Source organism: Marmota flaviventris, chromosome 11, assembly GCF_047511675.1.
Source record: "Marmota flaviventris isolate mMarFla1 chromosome 11, mMarFla1.hap1, whole genome shotgun sequence".
In the NCBI taxonomy this organism is placed as follows: Eukaryota; Metazoa; Chordata; class Mammalia; order Rodentia; family Sciuridae; genus Marmota; species Marmota flaviventris.
In genome coordinates this window covers 54,568,936-54,586,105 of record NC_092508.1, presented here as the reverse complement: position 1 = coordinate 54,586,105, position 17,170 = coordinate 54,568,936, and the positions used below count along the sequence as shown (strand labels likewise).

The 17,170-nt window shown below is 38.1% G+C and overlaps 1 protein-coding gene across 6 annotated transcripts in view; it reads left to right on the top strand.

Annotated features, from left to right (window-relative positions):
* The window catches only part of Osbpl6 (oxysterol binding protein like 6), a 210,924-nt gene that overhangs the window by 141,663 nt on the left and 52,091 nt on the right, over nucleotides 1-17,170 (top strand). For all 6 annotated transcript variants that reach the window (XM_071619035.1, XM_027946067.3, XM_071619036.1 and 3 more), the window contains 6 exons: nucleotides 3,504-3,596; nucleotides 8,830-8,952; nucleotides 11,560-11,613; nucleotides 12,706-12,819; nucleotides 12,935-13,105; nucleotides 16,660-16,792. In XM_071619035.1, coding sequence (XP_071475136.1) covers nucleotides 3,504-3,596; nucleotides 8,830-8,952; nucleotides 11,560-11,613; nucleotides 12,706-12,819; nucleotides 12,935-13,105; nucleotides 16,660-16,792 — 688 coding nt within the window. The remainder of the gene's footprint in view (nucleotides 1-3,503; nucleotides 3,597-8,829; nucleotides 8,953-11,559; nucleotides 11,614-12,705; nucleotides 12,820-12,934; nucleotides 13,106-16,659; nucleotides 16,793-17,170) is intronic.

The window sequence follows — 17,170 nt, the reverse complement described above, 5'->3', positions numbered from 1 at the left end:
GTGCTAGGTACTGGGGTACCTATCTTGCAGATATCAGTCCTGGTTAACATGGTTATTAACCCTTCTGATCTGCAACATTTTGGCAACATTTTAAGAATTCCCCAGCATCCATAGATGTAGGATTCACATTTATCACATTTCAAATATACAAATTTGATTTCTATGTCTGTGTCTTGATTTGGAAATTAGGGGACTTTGTCCCCCACGTTTCCCACCCCCACCCCCGGCCAAATTGCTTAAGTTAATCCTTAATTCCCTGCCTATGTAGTTGCTAAGGTCCAGTTTTGCTTTTCTTACTTTGTGTGTGTGTGTGTGTGTGTGTGTGTGTGTGTGTGTCAGGGGTGCGGGGCAAGGGAGTTGAAGAGGGAGGTGAATTGGTGATATAAGTGTGTTTTATTGCCCAGCAACCTACAAGTATGGGAAAGGAAAGAATCCTTAATGAGAAGCTCAGACCAGACATACCATCTGGAAAAACTAAAATGAGCTAAAGCAGTAGCCATGTAGGACAGGGTGAATGCATGGTTTATAAAAATATGTTTAGCATTATTTGGTCTTTTGTCTGAGAAGACTCTTTCTAGAACATAAGCATCACAAGAACAGTTCTCTCATCTTAGTTCTCTGTCACCCTGTCATCTGTGTCTGGCTCAGTGCACCGCAGTACCAGTAATGACTGATTATTAAATGAACAAATGAGTGAATGAATGAATGAATGGCTCATTTCACTGACATTGTCAGATCTTTTGATTTATTATATTTATTTTACTGGAATTTTGTTGGTGATCTATTAGAAAGTGAGTGAACTTGCTACTAAATGTGTGTAGACTTATAAATAGTTCTAACTCTTGATTTAAAAAAAAAATGGAAGTGTTGGTGAAAATGTGGGGGAAAAGGTACACTCATACATTGCTGGTGGGACTGCAAGTTGATGCAGCCAGTCTGGAAAGCAGTATGGAGAATCCTTGGAAAACTGGGAAAGGAACCATCATTTAACCCAGCTATCCCTCTCCTCGGTCCATAACCAAAAGACTTAAAAACAGCATACTGCAGGGACACAGCCACATCAATGTCTATTGCAGCACAATTCACAATAGCTAAACTGTGGAACCAACCTAGATGCCCTTCAGCTGATGAATGGATAAACAAACTGTGGTATATATACACAATGGAATATTATTTAGCAATGAAAGAGAATAAAATCATGGCATTTGCAGGTAAATGGATGGAGTTGGAGAATATAATGCTAAGTGAAGTTAGCCAACCCCAAAAAACCAAATGCCGAAAGTTTTCTCTGATATAAGGAGGCTGATTCGTAGTGGGGTTAGGAGGGAGAGCATGGGAGGATTATGTGAACTCTAGAGTAAAGGGGTGGGAGGGGGAGGGAGCGAGATGGGGGTAGAAAAGATGGTGGAATAAGATGGACATCATTAACCTAATTACATGTAGGAAGACACGAATGGTATGAATATACTTTGAGATATGAAAAATTGTGCTCTATATGTGTTATATCAAGTGTAATGCATTCTACTGTCATATATAACAAATTGGAATAAAATAAATAAATTAAAAGAAAATAGTATCTGTCCAAGATCTGAACAAATCCCCAGTTTATCACTCACAGCACATCTTTGTTTTTGACTCTTCCATGAAAGACATCCACACAAATATGAATACTCAGCCATATTTTAAGTTTCTCTTTCATAATTCAAGTAAACCTGGAAATGGAAAGATCAGAGTCTCAGCTAATACTTACATTGTCCTTGGATGCTATGACTGTCAGATTAGGAATTCTTCCTAATATCTGGTCTCAAAATACCTCTTATTTTTTCTGCTTCTGCACAAATGAGAGAAAGAGGAACAATTCTTCAACCTTTCACATCACTTATTTTCTTCCTAATAAATGTTTTAACAAGTACACGAAGGTAGGATACATAAAATGTATAGCCTCTTATTTTCAAGGTAATAAAATTAACCAAAATCTTGAAGATTATAAAGAAATTAGGATAATTTGGCTTTTGTCAAAATTTTCTTCATGAAAAAAAAGCAAATATTAATCTAAAATCTTTCCTGTGATAATCCAAAAATGGAGATTTTGATAAAACAAAATATAAGTCCTGTTCATTGAAACAGTGAGGTGTAATTACCAAAATGATAATGTCACATTTCATTTTCAGCCTAAACTGAATGAATATTCATGGAGTTTCTCTGGTTCCTTTCAGATCTGTCCCTCCCAAAGAAAGTGCTTATTTTTTCCCCAAATATACAAGTAGTACATGTTTTTTAAAAAGACTTTTTAACCTGAAAGCTATTGAAAAAAATTTAAAATCATCTGTAATCCTGCCACCTTTGTTCAGCTACCACTAGCATTCTGGAATAAATTTTAATTGTAATATATACAAAATCATCATATTCCACATACTAGATGCGGCTTGATTTTTCAGCGACAGACATCAAGGTTATTTTTTCCTTATCAGTAAACATAGGTCCATATTGCCATTTTGGTATTTCCTTTTAAGTCTCTACTATTCCCATATCAATTAGATTTTTCTACTCTAATAAATAAGGCTTTTGTAAACGTACCTATTCTTTGCATAGTTCTCTATTTATTTCTTTAGGGTAAAGACCTTGAACCAGGCACAGTGGCACATGCCTATAGTCAGTCCCAACAGGGCAACATAATGAGACTCCGTCTCAAAAAAATAAAAAGGCATCTGGGGGAGTGCTAGACCAATGAGGCATATACTTCTTTTTCCAAAGGCCCTCTTTAGGGAAACCAAACCCAGTTAATATTCCCTTTCTTTCAAACCTAGTCCATTCTTGAATCTAGTAAGAAAAAATAAAAGCTGATATTTTGGTTTTCATATTTTTTAATACTTCTGGGGCTAAACATCGTTTCAAACATTCCACATGATTTGCCTGTTCACGTACCTTGCCTGTTTTTCTTGTGGAATATTGTTTTAGTAATTTAAGTTTCTTTTGCCAATCTAGATGTTCCTTATAGGCTTTATAAAAGCATCTACTTTTATTATAAACTATTTTCTTCCCTTGCATTTTTTATAAGAAACTCTAGGCACAAAAGAATATTGAGGCTCTGGACTTTTCAACTTAGACCTTTTTCTTAGTCTGTTGCCATTTTCTGTTGGAGAGAAGGGCAAATATTTCAATGTGAGACTAATTAGTCTGAGTGGTAAATGTGCCATTCTCATAAAGTTGCTCATATGTCAGATGTCCTCGTTACTGTGTGTGATTTCAAGTTTTTTCATACTCTGAATGCCTAAGATTAAAACCAGCATTGCAGCAGAAGTTCAGCAGTAGGTCCATGAGGAGAAGACAGAATCCTGCGCAAACACGTTTTTCTGATGTTTGCGGTTACCTTTGGTCTCTAAGATAATTGCCACTTAGAACATCACTTATTGTTTGCACTGTGAGGTGTGTGTTTTCACACCCAGGCCCACAAATATGAAGAATGAGTGGTCTAACTGAGCTATATTTCTATTCACTTTCAGAGTATCCACATCTTGGAGAGAACAGCGTCCTCTAGCACCGAGCCCTCTGTAAGTCGGCAGTTGCTAGAACCGGAGCCCATCCCCCTCTCCAAGGTCAGTGATGATATGTGGTTCCTTACTCAGATGGCCTGATGCTGGGACCAAATGAACTGTGAATGACTTTTACACCTGACTCACCCAGAGGTGGCTGTGACAGCTATTACAGGGTATCCCTTCCTTTTCTTTCTGTCCGCAGTACAATCTCTGCTTTCGGTTAGGAGAAAGTAGAGGAAAATATATATTCCTTGGATTTGCAGGGTTGCTTACAAAGGTTCAAAATTCTCTTTAAGAGAAGAAGGAAAGAGAAATTATTGCTATTCCCTGTTGGGGAGAGAAGGAAATATATTTGTGCTGAGCTAATGACAAAAAAGGAAAAAGAAAAAATCACAGGGTCCAGCAATAATCATAACAGTTACCATGATAGCCCACATACTGCACACCAGGCACTATGCTAAGTGCTTAGATACATTATCCCATTTAATGTAATTCTTATCAACAGCTTCAGGCAATGTCGATAGGTGTTACATTTTACAAATACAGAAACTGAGTTAGTAACTTGCCGAAAGTTATAAATAAAGGAAGGAAAGAAAAGAAAAACTCTTAAATAGCAGAGCAGGAATTCAGAGTTATATTTGCCCAACTCTACAACCAGTGCTCTCCAGCTGTACGGGGATTTTCAAGGTAAAACAGTCCCTACATGGAGGGGCTGTGACACATTCTGAGATCTGTTTTCCTTTCCATGTCTGGCCTTCCTAGCAGGAGGCTCTGGGAGGACTTTGCAGATATTAAGACCTTTTCTGTTTTGTGGGAGCTAGAGTCCCTCCCCCTTCAGCCTGCTTTCTCTCAGACTAGAAAAACATCTAAATTCATTTATGTCTAAAATGCAAAAACCATTTGAGGAAATAGCATGTATTCCTCCCCACCGCTCCCTAAGAAGTTCATTGAACTGGCTCCCTTATCAAGAAAGCTGAAAATAGAATGCATTCAGATTTGGAATTCAGATATAAAAATAGCATTTAGCTCTAAATATGGTCAACTTCTAGATATAGTATAGCCAATCCTTCCACTTTGCTTTTTCTATATTAAATAACCCTTTAAGAAAAGAACACATTACTACCCTAGTGTTATTGCATATATATTTCTACCACTTTATATTTTAAAGACATTACAAGTTACAAAGTTTGTTCAATCAGAGAGGAGTAAACCTCTAAGCTAAAGAAAGAGGGGAGTTATCAAACTATAAAAAATAATTTGGAAATAAAAAGTGACTTCCATTCAGACAGCAATTAGAGAATGCATACTTGGTAAATATAATTCATATATCTCTTTGAAACATCACCACTCTCATAATTAGCAAAAAGAAAGGAAAAAAATAATTAGCATAAAGGAAGGAAAGACAAAAATAAATATGAGACACTGGGAAAGGCGGCTAATATTAATTGACCACCTATTTTGTAGGAGGTACTGGAGTAGAACATATATTCTTTCATTAGCCACCAACTCATTGAAGTAGGTAGTAATATTCTCTGATAATTAGCATAATTTCTCAGGGATAAAGACCTCAACTTGGTTAAATATCAATCCCCCATAGAAATAAATAGCTGTTATCCCAGCTCACAGCAGCAGCGATGTGGGTTCCCTGGCCTAACAAAGGGATCTGGGTGGGGCACCAACATCCACTTCCCATTACTTCCGTATGTTCTTGCCCATTTGTATCTTGTTGTAGGACTAGCACACACTTGTCGTGTTTTTGTATTAGTATATACAGAACAAATCTTTCACATCCCATCTAGATGGTAAAGCACCTCACTGTTTCAGCTCCTTTGAGAAAAGAAGGACTTCCTGGGCACTGATTTGTAGCAGAACTTTGTTTTAAATACACATTGCCTTGGCCAGGATTTGTTCAAATTCTTTGTTTGATGGCTTAAGTTCTAAAGCATTTCTGCATGCCCTCACTGTCACCACCATCACCCCCTTGCACTTACCCACACATATGCACATATATGTACACCTATACAGTATACCCTTGAGAAAGGAAATATTTCTCTATTTTTTTAATGAAAAGGCTCAGGCTATTATTAGATTATATTAGATTTCTATTTTTATTTATTGTTACTGTATTAAAAGTATTTTTACAGCTTCTTTAATCCAAAGATGCTTGTATATCTGACCTAAGTCAAGTACTGACATGATCACATCAGGGCCTTTGCTTCTATTTCTGTTTTAAGTAAACCTAGGAATATTTGAGACTTTTAAACAGAAAATAAATATAAATTGAAATTTCAAAAAAAAATCTTCAATTTTCAGAAAGTTATTCAGTTTTCTTAAGGTATAACTCATCTACTAGGCATAGAGGCAGGAATTTTTACATAATGGAACATAGAGCACAGAAGACCCTATCTTGTACAGAAATGGGTTTTTCTTTTCTTACACACTTATTTAGAACATCATGGTCAGAATTTATAATTGAAATAAAGAGAATTTTGTTTGCTCTGATTTTATACTTTGCCTCTTTGTCAGCTTGACAGCTATTTCTATTTCTTTTGCTAGGTTTAGGAATATTGCATTAGAGCAAATGGAATTATTTGTTCAGAGATACTGCATTTATGTGTAAGAAATACGCTTTTAACTTCCTGCCTTTTCTATCTTATCCCTTTTTTCCTCCTCTCCAATTAAACTCCTACAGAAGAAAGGAAAGCCACTCTGATAGAAATCCGTGTCCATGGTTCCACAGAGACATGCTGTTATTATATTCTGAATTTAGTTAGGAAAAAAAAGAAAACATTTATACTTGTTATTAAATATTTCCATTCATCACACATACGCGTGCACACACAAAAAAAAATGGAAGTTAAATACTAGCCTTCAAATAAGATCTAGCCAGAAATAAAAACTCGATTCTTTTATAGATACTATCCACAGATGAAGCCACTAAAAATAGAAATGTCTTAAATATAGCTGAAATCTCTCAAGAACAAAGAAATCTCTAATGAATGTGTTCCCACTTATATAGAGAATTGTTCTTTTAATGATTTAATTTTGATTATTTAAAACTTTTAAAAAGGAATTAGCAAAAAGCTATCATTTTATGGAATAGAGTGGTTACCTACCTGTCTGGTGACAGCAGAAAGCCACACTTTCTAGACTTTTTGTAAGAACTTACTATTTTCTCTTGTCATTTAAATATTATTTATAACAAAACTCACTTGTTCAGTTTTAATTCAGTAGTGAGAAAGGGGTGCCAAAGCCTTCCACTTGGCACTCTGGATAATGTGATAATGCTACCGGCACTTATCTTGTCCAAAAACATGATATTCCATGCAGCCTGAAATTGTCTCATCAAAAACATTTTTTTTTTAAAACGCTATATCTAATTAAGTTTTGACCAGATGAATTACAGTTTCTGATAGAATTATCTACAAGTAGAAAACCACTTCTTAGGTTGTTAAAGATCCTTTCAAGAGTTCTTAATGTCACCAAGTGGACACCAGCAGTATGTTTCTCTAAGGTATACAGTTCAGTCTTTAGGGATGACCAGGAAGATGAAGAAGTGATAGTAGTCTTGGGTTCATTTGGGGGGTGTGGATAAGGTAGTTGTGCATTGGGCTTAGGTAGCATAGAGGCATGGTGCTGGTTTTGGAGGGCTTTTCAAAGGTCAGGAGCATCTCCTTGTCTCTGATGGTAGAATGAAGCAATGTTGGCCACATCTGGAGATGTGGATATGGGAGAAGCGGGTATGGGAATAGACAGTAAGGACTCAGCTGCCTCCCTTCCTGTGGCTCACATCAGGAACTGATTATGAACCCTTTCCTCTGATTCATGGGCTCCTCTCAAGCATTCTGCAGATTTGGGGCAGCTACCACATACCTACTTGGGCCAGCAAAGCCATCTTCTCTGAGATGAATTCCATTGGCCATTCCTGTTCAGCTCTTTTTTATGTAGTCTGTAAACATGATTTCTGATAGAACAAATCATTTTGGAAAGCATCTTCCCAAGTTAGTTTGGGATGAGGCATCCTATAGAGAGCCTGCCTTGATTCATGGACCACACATCCAACTTTCTGAGGGAGGCAATAGTGGGTTATGCTGAGAGATTTTGCCTCCCTGCATTGTGCGCAGGATTGCAGCAGCTGCTCAGTGGGTATGGGAGCCTCTTCCCACCTTAGGAGCTGCTGCCTCTGCTGAATTGTTAAAAGGATACACTGTGGTCCAGAATGTCATGCCTGAACTCTAGAATATGAGCTCTTAGAGTGTTTGCTAGTTCAATGGTTACTTTATAACTGAATGGCCCTTAGAATCAACTGGGTTTGTCATAGTCCCCAGCTATGGGACTATGGGAGAATAAAGACAGACATCCTTCACTTGGCAAACCCAGTGTCACCAGATCTCATAGTCTTTCAGAAAATTTGGATTCTTAAAGTCTGAAATATTATGATTTGTAAATGTTTAAAACTCATTTTTAGAAAATGAAGTACCATAGATGAACGCAACATGTCTTGAGAAAGAGGAAACATTTGATTGGCTTTTAACAGGAGGGTGTAAAAGTGTGGACTCTTAGACCCAAGGTTTTTTGTTTGTTTATTTGTTTCTAATTATTTGTTACTTTTTTGTGCTGGGGATTGAACCCAGGGCCTTACTCTACCACCAAACTACACTCCCAATTCTAGAACTCAGATTCTTGGCCTTGCAGCCTGATGCTCTTTAACACTGGCACCCAAGGGGAGTTCTACCATTGAAAGCCTGTACTTCTCAGTGTGCACTTGACAAGTAAGGTGTTTAATACCCACTTGGAAATGCCATGGCCGCACCAAGAAGAAACGGGACCATGGCATAGTTCTGTGTTGATAGCAGGTTCCCAGCCACTTTAGACTCCTGCAGCCTTTCTGCTTCTACCCAGAAAGCCAGTTCTGCACACTAATTGAACATTTGTCCTCAAAACAGCCCTACTCTAAAACTTTAAAGTTCCTCTGATGCCCAGAGATTAACTGTCTGGGAAAATGCATTTTAAACATTCTGAGTACAGGCAATTGAAATTCCTTCCCACCCCAAGTAGACAAGGTGGCCCCAGTGAGTCTCTGATGGACCCTGTGTGCCTCCAGGTCTACCTGGGAAACTCATTTAACTTCAGTTAAAAGTGCATAGCTGTGTTTGATGTTAGAATTCGCTCCGGAATCTTTTCTACTTCTGGCGGGTCTAGTGTTGCCTCAAAAGTAACTTCTACTTAAGAATCTGCTTTAAGTGTGTCGTCAAACACAGAAAATATGTGATTTGTTTTTCTTTTCTCTCAGGAAGCTGACAGCTGGGAAATTATAGAAGGGCTGAAAATAGGTCAAACTAATGTCCAGAAACCAGACAAACACGAAGGCTTTATGTTGAAGAAGAGAAAATGGCCTTTAAAAGGCTGGCACAAGGTAACATTTTTATCAGATTCAATTTCAGATCATCTTCATAGAAAGGATATTATTTGTGATTATTCAGTAGGAAATCAAGACTATTGCATATACATAAAACTCATTTTCAAGGCCCCATGCATTGCATTCTATTATACCTACTAGCGTCCAAGATCTGTAGCATATAGATGAAGGAGAAAATGTTTATGTTATACTTAAAATCCAAATTGTACATATTATTGTCTAACCTACTTTTTTCACATAAATTAGTGTGGATATGTTCTCATTAAATATTTTTCTAAATATGAGATGCTTTTAAGTGTATTCCTTTGGGTGGATTTATATATTCCACCATTATTAAAACAATTTCTTATTGCTGGATATAGAGGACTTGTCCAATTTTTTGTTATGTTGTTGCAATGAGCATCTTTATAATTGAATACTGTTTAGTTTTGTGGGATAAACCTTACAATTATTACTAGGACAAAGTAAATTTGGAAAATTGCTGATTCTGGAAATTTTGGTTACCACTTTTTAAGGTGGTTTATTCTTCTCTCCCCTCCCAATATCCTTTTCTACCTCCCAGTTTTAATTAGGGAGGAAATATTTGTTACTACATTGTTATAATTACCCAACTAGTAAGAATTCCATAGTGCTAGCTGGGTGTGATGGCATGTGTCTATTGTCCCAACTACTTGGAAAGGCTGAGGCCAAATGATCCCTTGAGCTCTGGAGTTTGAGACCAACCTGGGCAACATAGCAAGACCCCATATCTTTCCAGGGGAAAAAAAAAAGAATTTTGTGTTACTAAGGAGAAGGAAATTCTCTTCCACCTTCAGTATAAGCTCTCTGGTGGACCATTCAGAATCATCTCTGAAATCACTGGAAGATCAAGTTCATCTGCTCATCATTTCTGCTGATGGATTTCATCTTAAACGGACAGATTTGTCAACTCAAAGGTCCAGATAGTAGCTGACCACTGGCTTAAAACAAGACAGTTATGGATTATAACTTGCTTGAAAAAAACACATTTTATGCATTTTTAAGGGAAAGATTTGAAATGAACAAATGGGAAAGGATGTCCCAGTGTCCTGTCTCCAAAGATGGAACAAAAACAGATCAAAGGGGCTTCTGACTAAGATGCCCTCTCCTCTGTCAGAAACTGTCTCCCCTGAACCCTATAATATTATTCCAATGCAAGTGATCTTTCTCCATCCATTTTTAAAATTTTTCTTCCCTGAATTTTGGTCACCTCGTGATCCTTTCTGGGATCAGCTTTGCCTTGCACTCTGACTTGGCACTTCCTCTAATCGGTGGCTTGCTAAGCTCTTTCCCTGTGACATCCTACAGGTTATCGTCACTAAAATTCTTTGATAGATAGAAATTTTTAAAAATAGGGAAAAAAGGTCAAAGAAACATTTTATATGAATCACTAAATTTAACACTCTCAGTCCATGTTTCAGTATAAGTGACTGTGGTTTGACAACTTTCTGGAGTACGTCTATAAACATCTTGCTGCGTAGATGAAAGGAGGGAGGGTCTCCTTTCCATTGCCCTTTCTCCTCATCTCCAGTACCAACCTATACTGATTCAAGCATCAGCCTGTTTGGCCCTAGACAATTGAATAGTTGTATGTTTTTCAATTGTGGAGATTCTTCGTTGCTTCTTGTTCTCCTAAATCTGAAACAAAGGGGTTACAGTGGCCTTTTGTGAGCTCTGGGCAGGTGACCCCAGACCTGACTTCCTGCAACCTCAGTATCTGTGAGTTCCTGAATCACATAAAAACTTTCCAGCAGAGTAATTTTCCAGCAACAGAAAGACTCTCTACATGTGTAGAGCTACAGGAAGTCACTGGGTCCTTTGTGTGATTGGGTCCTGGGAGCAGTTTGTTCTCTTGTAAATTGTCCACTGAAGGGAAATCAAGAGCAGAGAGTTTCTAAGTGTTTGTGGAGCAAAAATGGCTAAATCCATTCAGACTGGATCAAGAAGACCTTGGAGCAGACAAAAATTGCCAAAAAACCAAACAAGCAAAAAACTCTCTCTCTTTTTTCTACCCTTAATATAATTTGGAAATATTTAAATCTCTTTTACTAATAGTGAAATGCAAGCCGTTTGCTAAGGCCACTTAAACTTTCTAAGAATTCATTCTTCAAAGATCCAATCTATTGGCTTCTAAAGTGAACAAGAACATTTTCAGGAATTATCTAGAGAAAATTCACGAGTTTGCCTATAGGGTAAAAAGAATCCTGCAGAATTGTGTAGAACTCCTCACAGAATTATTGTGACATAATCTGGATTATTATAATTTCTCACTTTGAGAAATATGTGGTTCATTCAGAAGATCTTAGCTAAAGGCCCTGAGTTCCTCCTTGTTATCAAAACCATGGTGAAAAGATTCCATCCCCCTTGAGTTACATGTAAAAGAACCCTGGTAGGTTAATAGCACAGAATGAGAGCTCTGATCTCCTTGCAGCTTAAAATGACTAACCGTGGCCAGATGCACTGAATTCATATATTAAGATGGTCAAACATGTTGATTGCTAAATGTGAAGCAACTAGACCCACATTTGTGAATGTTTTATATAATTCAAAATATAGACAATAACTAGGGATGTTTGGTTCTTGCAGCGTTTTTTTGTCCTGGATAATGGAATGTTAAAGTATTCAAAGGCACCACTTGATGTAAGTAGCACACAGGACTTGTTTCAAAAGTTGATTTAGAATTCTGCTTGAAGTGAGTAAACACTAATTGTACAAGCCTTGTGCTGTAATTCCCAGCTTTGTGCATGTCTATGCCTCTGATATTTAACAAGCTTCCAAACCTGCATGTTTCAGAGAAGGTGTGTCTTGTGCTTATACTCAAGATAGCAGAAAGTCTCAAACTAGTGCATGAAGGTTTAAATTAACTAATTAATGTACGTTCAAAACAGAAGCTTAAACCCAAGAGCAACACATAAATAAAATCACCCCTTTCTCTCTTGAAGAGAAAAATGCAAATAGTCTTTTCTTTCCTCTGGCCCTCTCAATAAACTCTGCTTTATGTACTTTTCTTGAGATTTAAAGCCATTTTTGTTCTTGTCGATGTCCTTTTGAAACCGTCTTTTGAATTTTATTTCTGTTTCATACATTGTTTTATCTTGGAAATCCCAACTCACAAAAATTTCTTGAACTAGTTTTTGTTTAATACATAAAGTAGTCGTTTACATGAAAATCAGGAAAATTCCCTTCGTATTATATGGTGCAGGGGAAATGACATAAGGCTCAGATTACAGTTTAGTCCCTATCTCTGCTGTTGAATTAGGGTGTCTTTGATCACAAGGGGACAGCCAGAAGGAGGAATGGGCTGCACTGTGTCTTGCCTTCTGTGTTGCCTACCTCTGCCCTAGCTCTGTCTCACTGTTCAGGGATGTTCTGGGTCATAAGTCAAAACGTTGACCATAGTTACTTTAGGAATCATGAAAATATCTTTTGAAGGGATATAACCTATGTGATCTAGAATTCTGAAGAACTGGCCTTAGAGGCTGTTTCCAAAACAGGAATAAGATAAATATTGAGACTTAATGAAATTGGTATGAAGTCACAGGAACTTTAACTGTCCTCAGTTTAAGGGTCTCAACTTCAGAATCCCAACCATTTTCTCTTTATTAAAGAGGTATGGTAATCCACTTCCCATAGATAAGTTAAAAATTACCTTCAGCTCATTAATTCAATACAGACCATAAGTACATCAGCCCATATATCCTATCAGCGTATTTACTAATCTTTTGATTTCAGATTCAAAAAGGGAAGGTCCATGGGAGCATAGATGTCGGACTATCTGTGATGTCAATTAAAAAGAAAGCAAGGAGAATAGACCTTGACACGGAAGAGCACATCTACCATTTGAAGGTGAAATCGCTTTCCAACAGTTCTTGGGCCATTATGGGAGACCTGATTTATCTGCACCAGTGGCAGACAAGAGATGGGTTTCCCAGTTACCTTCTCCTCTTGCTCTTTATTTCAGGTGAAGTCCCAGGACTGGTTTGATGCCTGGGTTTCCAAGCTGCGCCATCATCGGCTGTACCGTCAGAATGAAATTGTGAGATCACCAAGAGATGCTAGTTTTCACATATTTCCTGCAACTTCCACAGCAGAGTCCTCCCCAGCTGCTAATGTTTCTGTTGTTGATGGAAAGGTATGATTTTGCTCTATAAAACCAACATGGCAATTGCTTAGAAAATTATGCAGATATGGTAATCGACTTCCCATAGATAAGTTAAAAATTACCTTCAGCTCACTAATTCAATACAGACCGTAAGTATATCAGACCATATATCCTATCAACGTATTTACTAGTCTTTTGATTTCAGATTCAAAAAGGGAAGTCCATGGGAGCATAGATGTCGGAGTATCTGTGATGTCAATTAAAAAGAAAACACCAGGAAAAAAAAAAGTTTGCTTTGTAAACTGACACTCAAGAGATAGCAATGACATTGGCATCAGAGTTAATCACAAGTATAGATTAGGCATAAATGTGGTCACCAAAAGTATTAAGAGTTATTTTTCCCTTTTTAATGACTAGAGGGCATTCTATTTTTATGTGGCTTTGTAAGAATATTAGGAAGAGGAGCAAGTATTTGTTTAATCAGCACCCAGTAATCAGGGACCTTCCAGATTTTAGGGTGATAATAAGAATACCCTAAAGTTCTGAAAGTGAAACTTGCTTTTTTGCCTTGAGCTGTAATGATTTGACCCAGAGAGAGCTTGTAAGTCCAATAATGAAGTTAATGCAAATAAGTTAAAGATTGTGACAATAATACTGGTAGTAGCCTTTTTCAGTGACCAGGTACTCCATGAAGCATTTAACATTCACTTATCACTAATTTTTCATAAAAACGAAGTTCAGGGACAGTAAAGAAATTGTCCAGAATGGCACAGCATTTAACCCTGAATCATCTCTGTTTCCAAAACCACTGCCCTTTCTCTTACACCAGGTGCCAGGCAAGGGAGGCTAAGGTTGTTCCTGGGCTTCCATAGGAGCTCATTTTCTCTTTTTTTTTTAATATTTATTTTTTAGCTTTAGGTGGGACAATTATTTTGTTTTATATGGTGCTGAGGATGGAACCCAGTGCCTCATGCATGCCAGGCGAGCGCACTACTACTTGAGCCATATCCCTGCCCCCATAGGAGCTCATTTTCTATGCTACCGAAAAGCTACAGGTGTTGCTTGTTTAAAAGTTAAGATTAAGCCTGGCACAGTGACACACTCCTGAATCCCAGCTACTCAGCAAACTGAGGCAGGAGGATTGAAAGTTTGAAGCTCGCCGGAGCAACTTAGCAAGAGCTTATCTCAAAATAAAAAAAATTTTAAATGCTGCGGTTGTAGCTCAATGGTAGAACCTGCATGAGATCCCTATATCAAGGGAAAAAAAAAAGCCAAGGTTGTGGCAACAGGCAGGGAGGCAGCTGTTTCTTCCTTTGATTCAATAATTATGTTTTCTGAAACATAGACACATTGTACTGCCCAGGGGTGTGCCAGCTTTATACCTGGCACATGAAATCAAGAACAGAAACGGCTGCCACAAGTATTTCAGTGGAGATTCTGCTTTCTCTGTTTGCTTTCACAGGAATGTACATCATACATAGATTCGGGTTTCCTTTGCAAAGCATCAAAAAAACCTCATGAAAAAAACTGCAAAACTAATCAAATCAGATTCAATGAAACATTACTATCTTCAGTTTTTGTTATTTCAGTGGAAATTACTTAAATAATGTCGGTTAAGTCCCATTAGTTGTTTTTCACAAGACTCTCAAACCTTGCATTATTTCATTCTTGTTGCAGCTTGCTAAGGACTTTTTAAATTATCTTTCTCCTAGAGTATAATGCTGGGTTAACACTAATACCAGCCAGTTCTGAAATAAAAGGAATCATACCAGAAGGTCAGGGGGCTAGGAATGTTGGGAACTTACAGATGCCAAGATAGTCCCCAGGGTTCTCTGAGCCTTCTGTGTTATCACCACAGGGTAAAATGAATCACAGCATTATCCAAATTAAGTGAGAAATGTATCCCAAATGGATCTTTTAAATTAAAAATTTTAATTCTTTGGTTCTTCCGGCTTCTGCCTACATCTTTGGCACTGAGTGTTGACAAAAGATAACATTGTTTTCATCCCTTGTCTTATTTATTAAATGACATGGGTGATATCTGAGAACGGTGAACTGAAACCAAATCCTCCCCACTCTTAGCCTCAGACTAAGAAAGCTTGTTAACGCTGGTTTTCACAAAAGATCTATTTCTTTAGTTGGGAATGGCATACCTCTAAGATGTAACTTGGTAAAAGATTTCCATTGCATTTATCAAAATGCAATAAAGATTGAAAAGAGCTTTTAATAATTTCTCTTGCCTTCTTCATGTCAAACTAGGGGACTCCTGAATGGGAATTGGTTTGTGGCCCAGTGTGGGTAGTAAGTCGTCTGGGTTTGCTAAGTGTGTGCATCATTTACTTCTGATTTTGAAGAGACACATTCAGTTGTAATCAAATATTAAAACCAACTATGGAATTTTAAAGTTATTTCAGCTTTACAGGAAATAAGTTTCTGCTATTTCACTGAAGTTTACTGCACTTATCCTGGTATCTACATATTTCATCTAACTTTATTTCACATAAAATCCTTTGAATGGAAATTCTACCAGCTATAGATAATGACTTGGCAAAACTGCCTTTTTATATAATTTTTCAGTATGCATTTGAAGTTCTATAAGACTGCTTGCTGGTGGATAATGGATTTAGGTATCACATGTGGTTGAGGAGACATTGAAGTGATTATAAGGGCACAGAGGACTTTTGGAAAGGAAGGGCTTTAAATCATGAGTTAAAAGTACCTCAACAAGGACACTGCATCTAATGCAGCTTACTGAGTAACTTAAAAGTGCTGGGAATCTGAGTTGGCAGGTCCTTGTGAGTATGAGATGCAACAAATTTGAATGTTATCCCCTTCACTGATTGGTGGAGCTGGCAACCGAATGGGAGCGTTGTTACTTATGGGGAGGCGGCCAGCGCCTCACCAGGGGGTCCTTTTCTCTGCTCAGGAGGGTATAAGCCACCAGAGAAAATAAGTCAGAAATAATTAGTGAAGAACAAAAGTCAGAGTCAGAATTATAGTTTTGAAGCAGAGTGCCTGATAGGTCCAGACCACACTGGAGCTAGAGATGGACAACTAGAAAATGGCTCCTGTGGTTTATTTAAGAGGGTACCTCAAAGGCAGGCATAAGGTTTCAGGGGTGGAGTCTTGCTTCGTGTTGTATTCACCAGATTGATTGACATCTTGGCAGGTTACATCCATCTCTGAAAGGCTGCGTGGCTGCAGCAGGTCACCCTATCTCCAGTGCTGTGTGGGACATGGGGCTGAACTGAATAGGGCTCACATGTGTCTGGGCAGTCTTGGCCAGAGGAAATTTCCACTTTAAGTTCTCAGACACCAGATTCTCCTATTGACTGGCTGCGATGCTGATTTTTAGTTCACAGAGAGCCCACGGAAGGTTCTCATCAGTTACTGTTTGTAAATGTTGCCTTCCCTGGGCACATACCACGTTTAGCCAACAGGCTTCCTCCATATTTTCAAGATGACTTTTATTCCTCTTTTCTTAATCTCACTATGAGGGTGCTTATGTTTCTTAATGATCATTGAAATATACTCTTTCTGCTTCATATAACCATAGGGTTCATTTCTGTTTTTCTTCCTTATAGGTGCAACCAAACAACTTTCCTTGGCAGTCTCCTCTGCCATGTAGCAATAGCCTCCCTGCAACCTGTACAACTGGCCAGAGCAAAGTGGCAGCCTGGTTACAGGACTCGGAAGAAATGGACAGGTGTGCAGAAGGTTAGTTCCTGCCCATTTGGGCTATCAGAGTAATAAGCCCTCGAATCAAACCAAACAAAAAGTACTGAAGTGAATTGTGGGTACTGCATCTTTCACCCTGACCCCTTTGATTGCCTTGACCTTTCCTTTTTCTTACTTTTATACACTAAATTCTTTTCCATTTCATGACCTGGGCTACTTACCTGCCGGTTCTCCTGTACCCTCACAATAAATGAACCTGAGTTTTGATCTTGCCTTGACTTCCTCCCACTTCAGCCTTCTCTCATCTTTTTGCTGGTTCTGCTGGCTCCATGTTCTCTACCCTTCAGACCCTGAAGAGCCCTCTGCCCTTGCTCCTGGACTCGCTGTTCTACCTTTCTCTCTAGGTCTGTACCATGG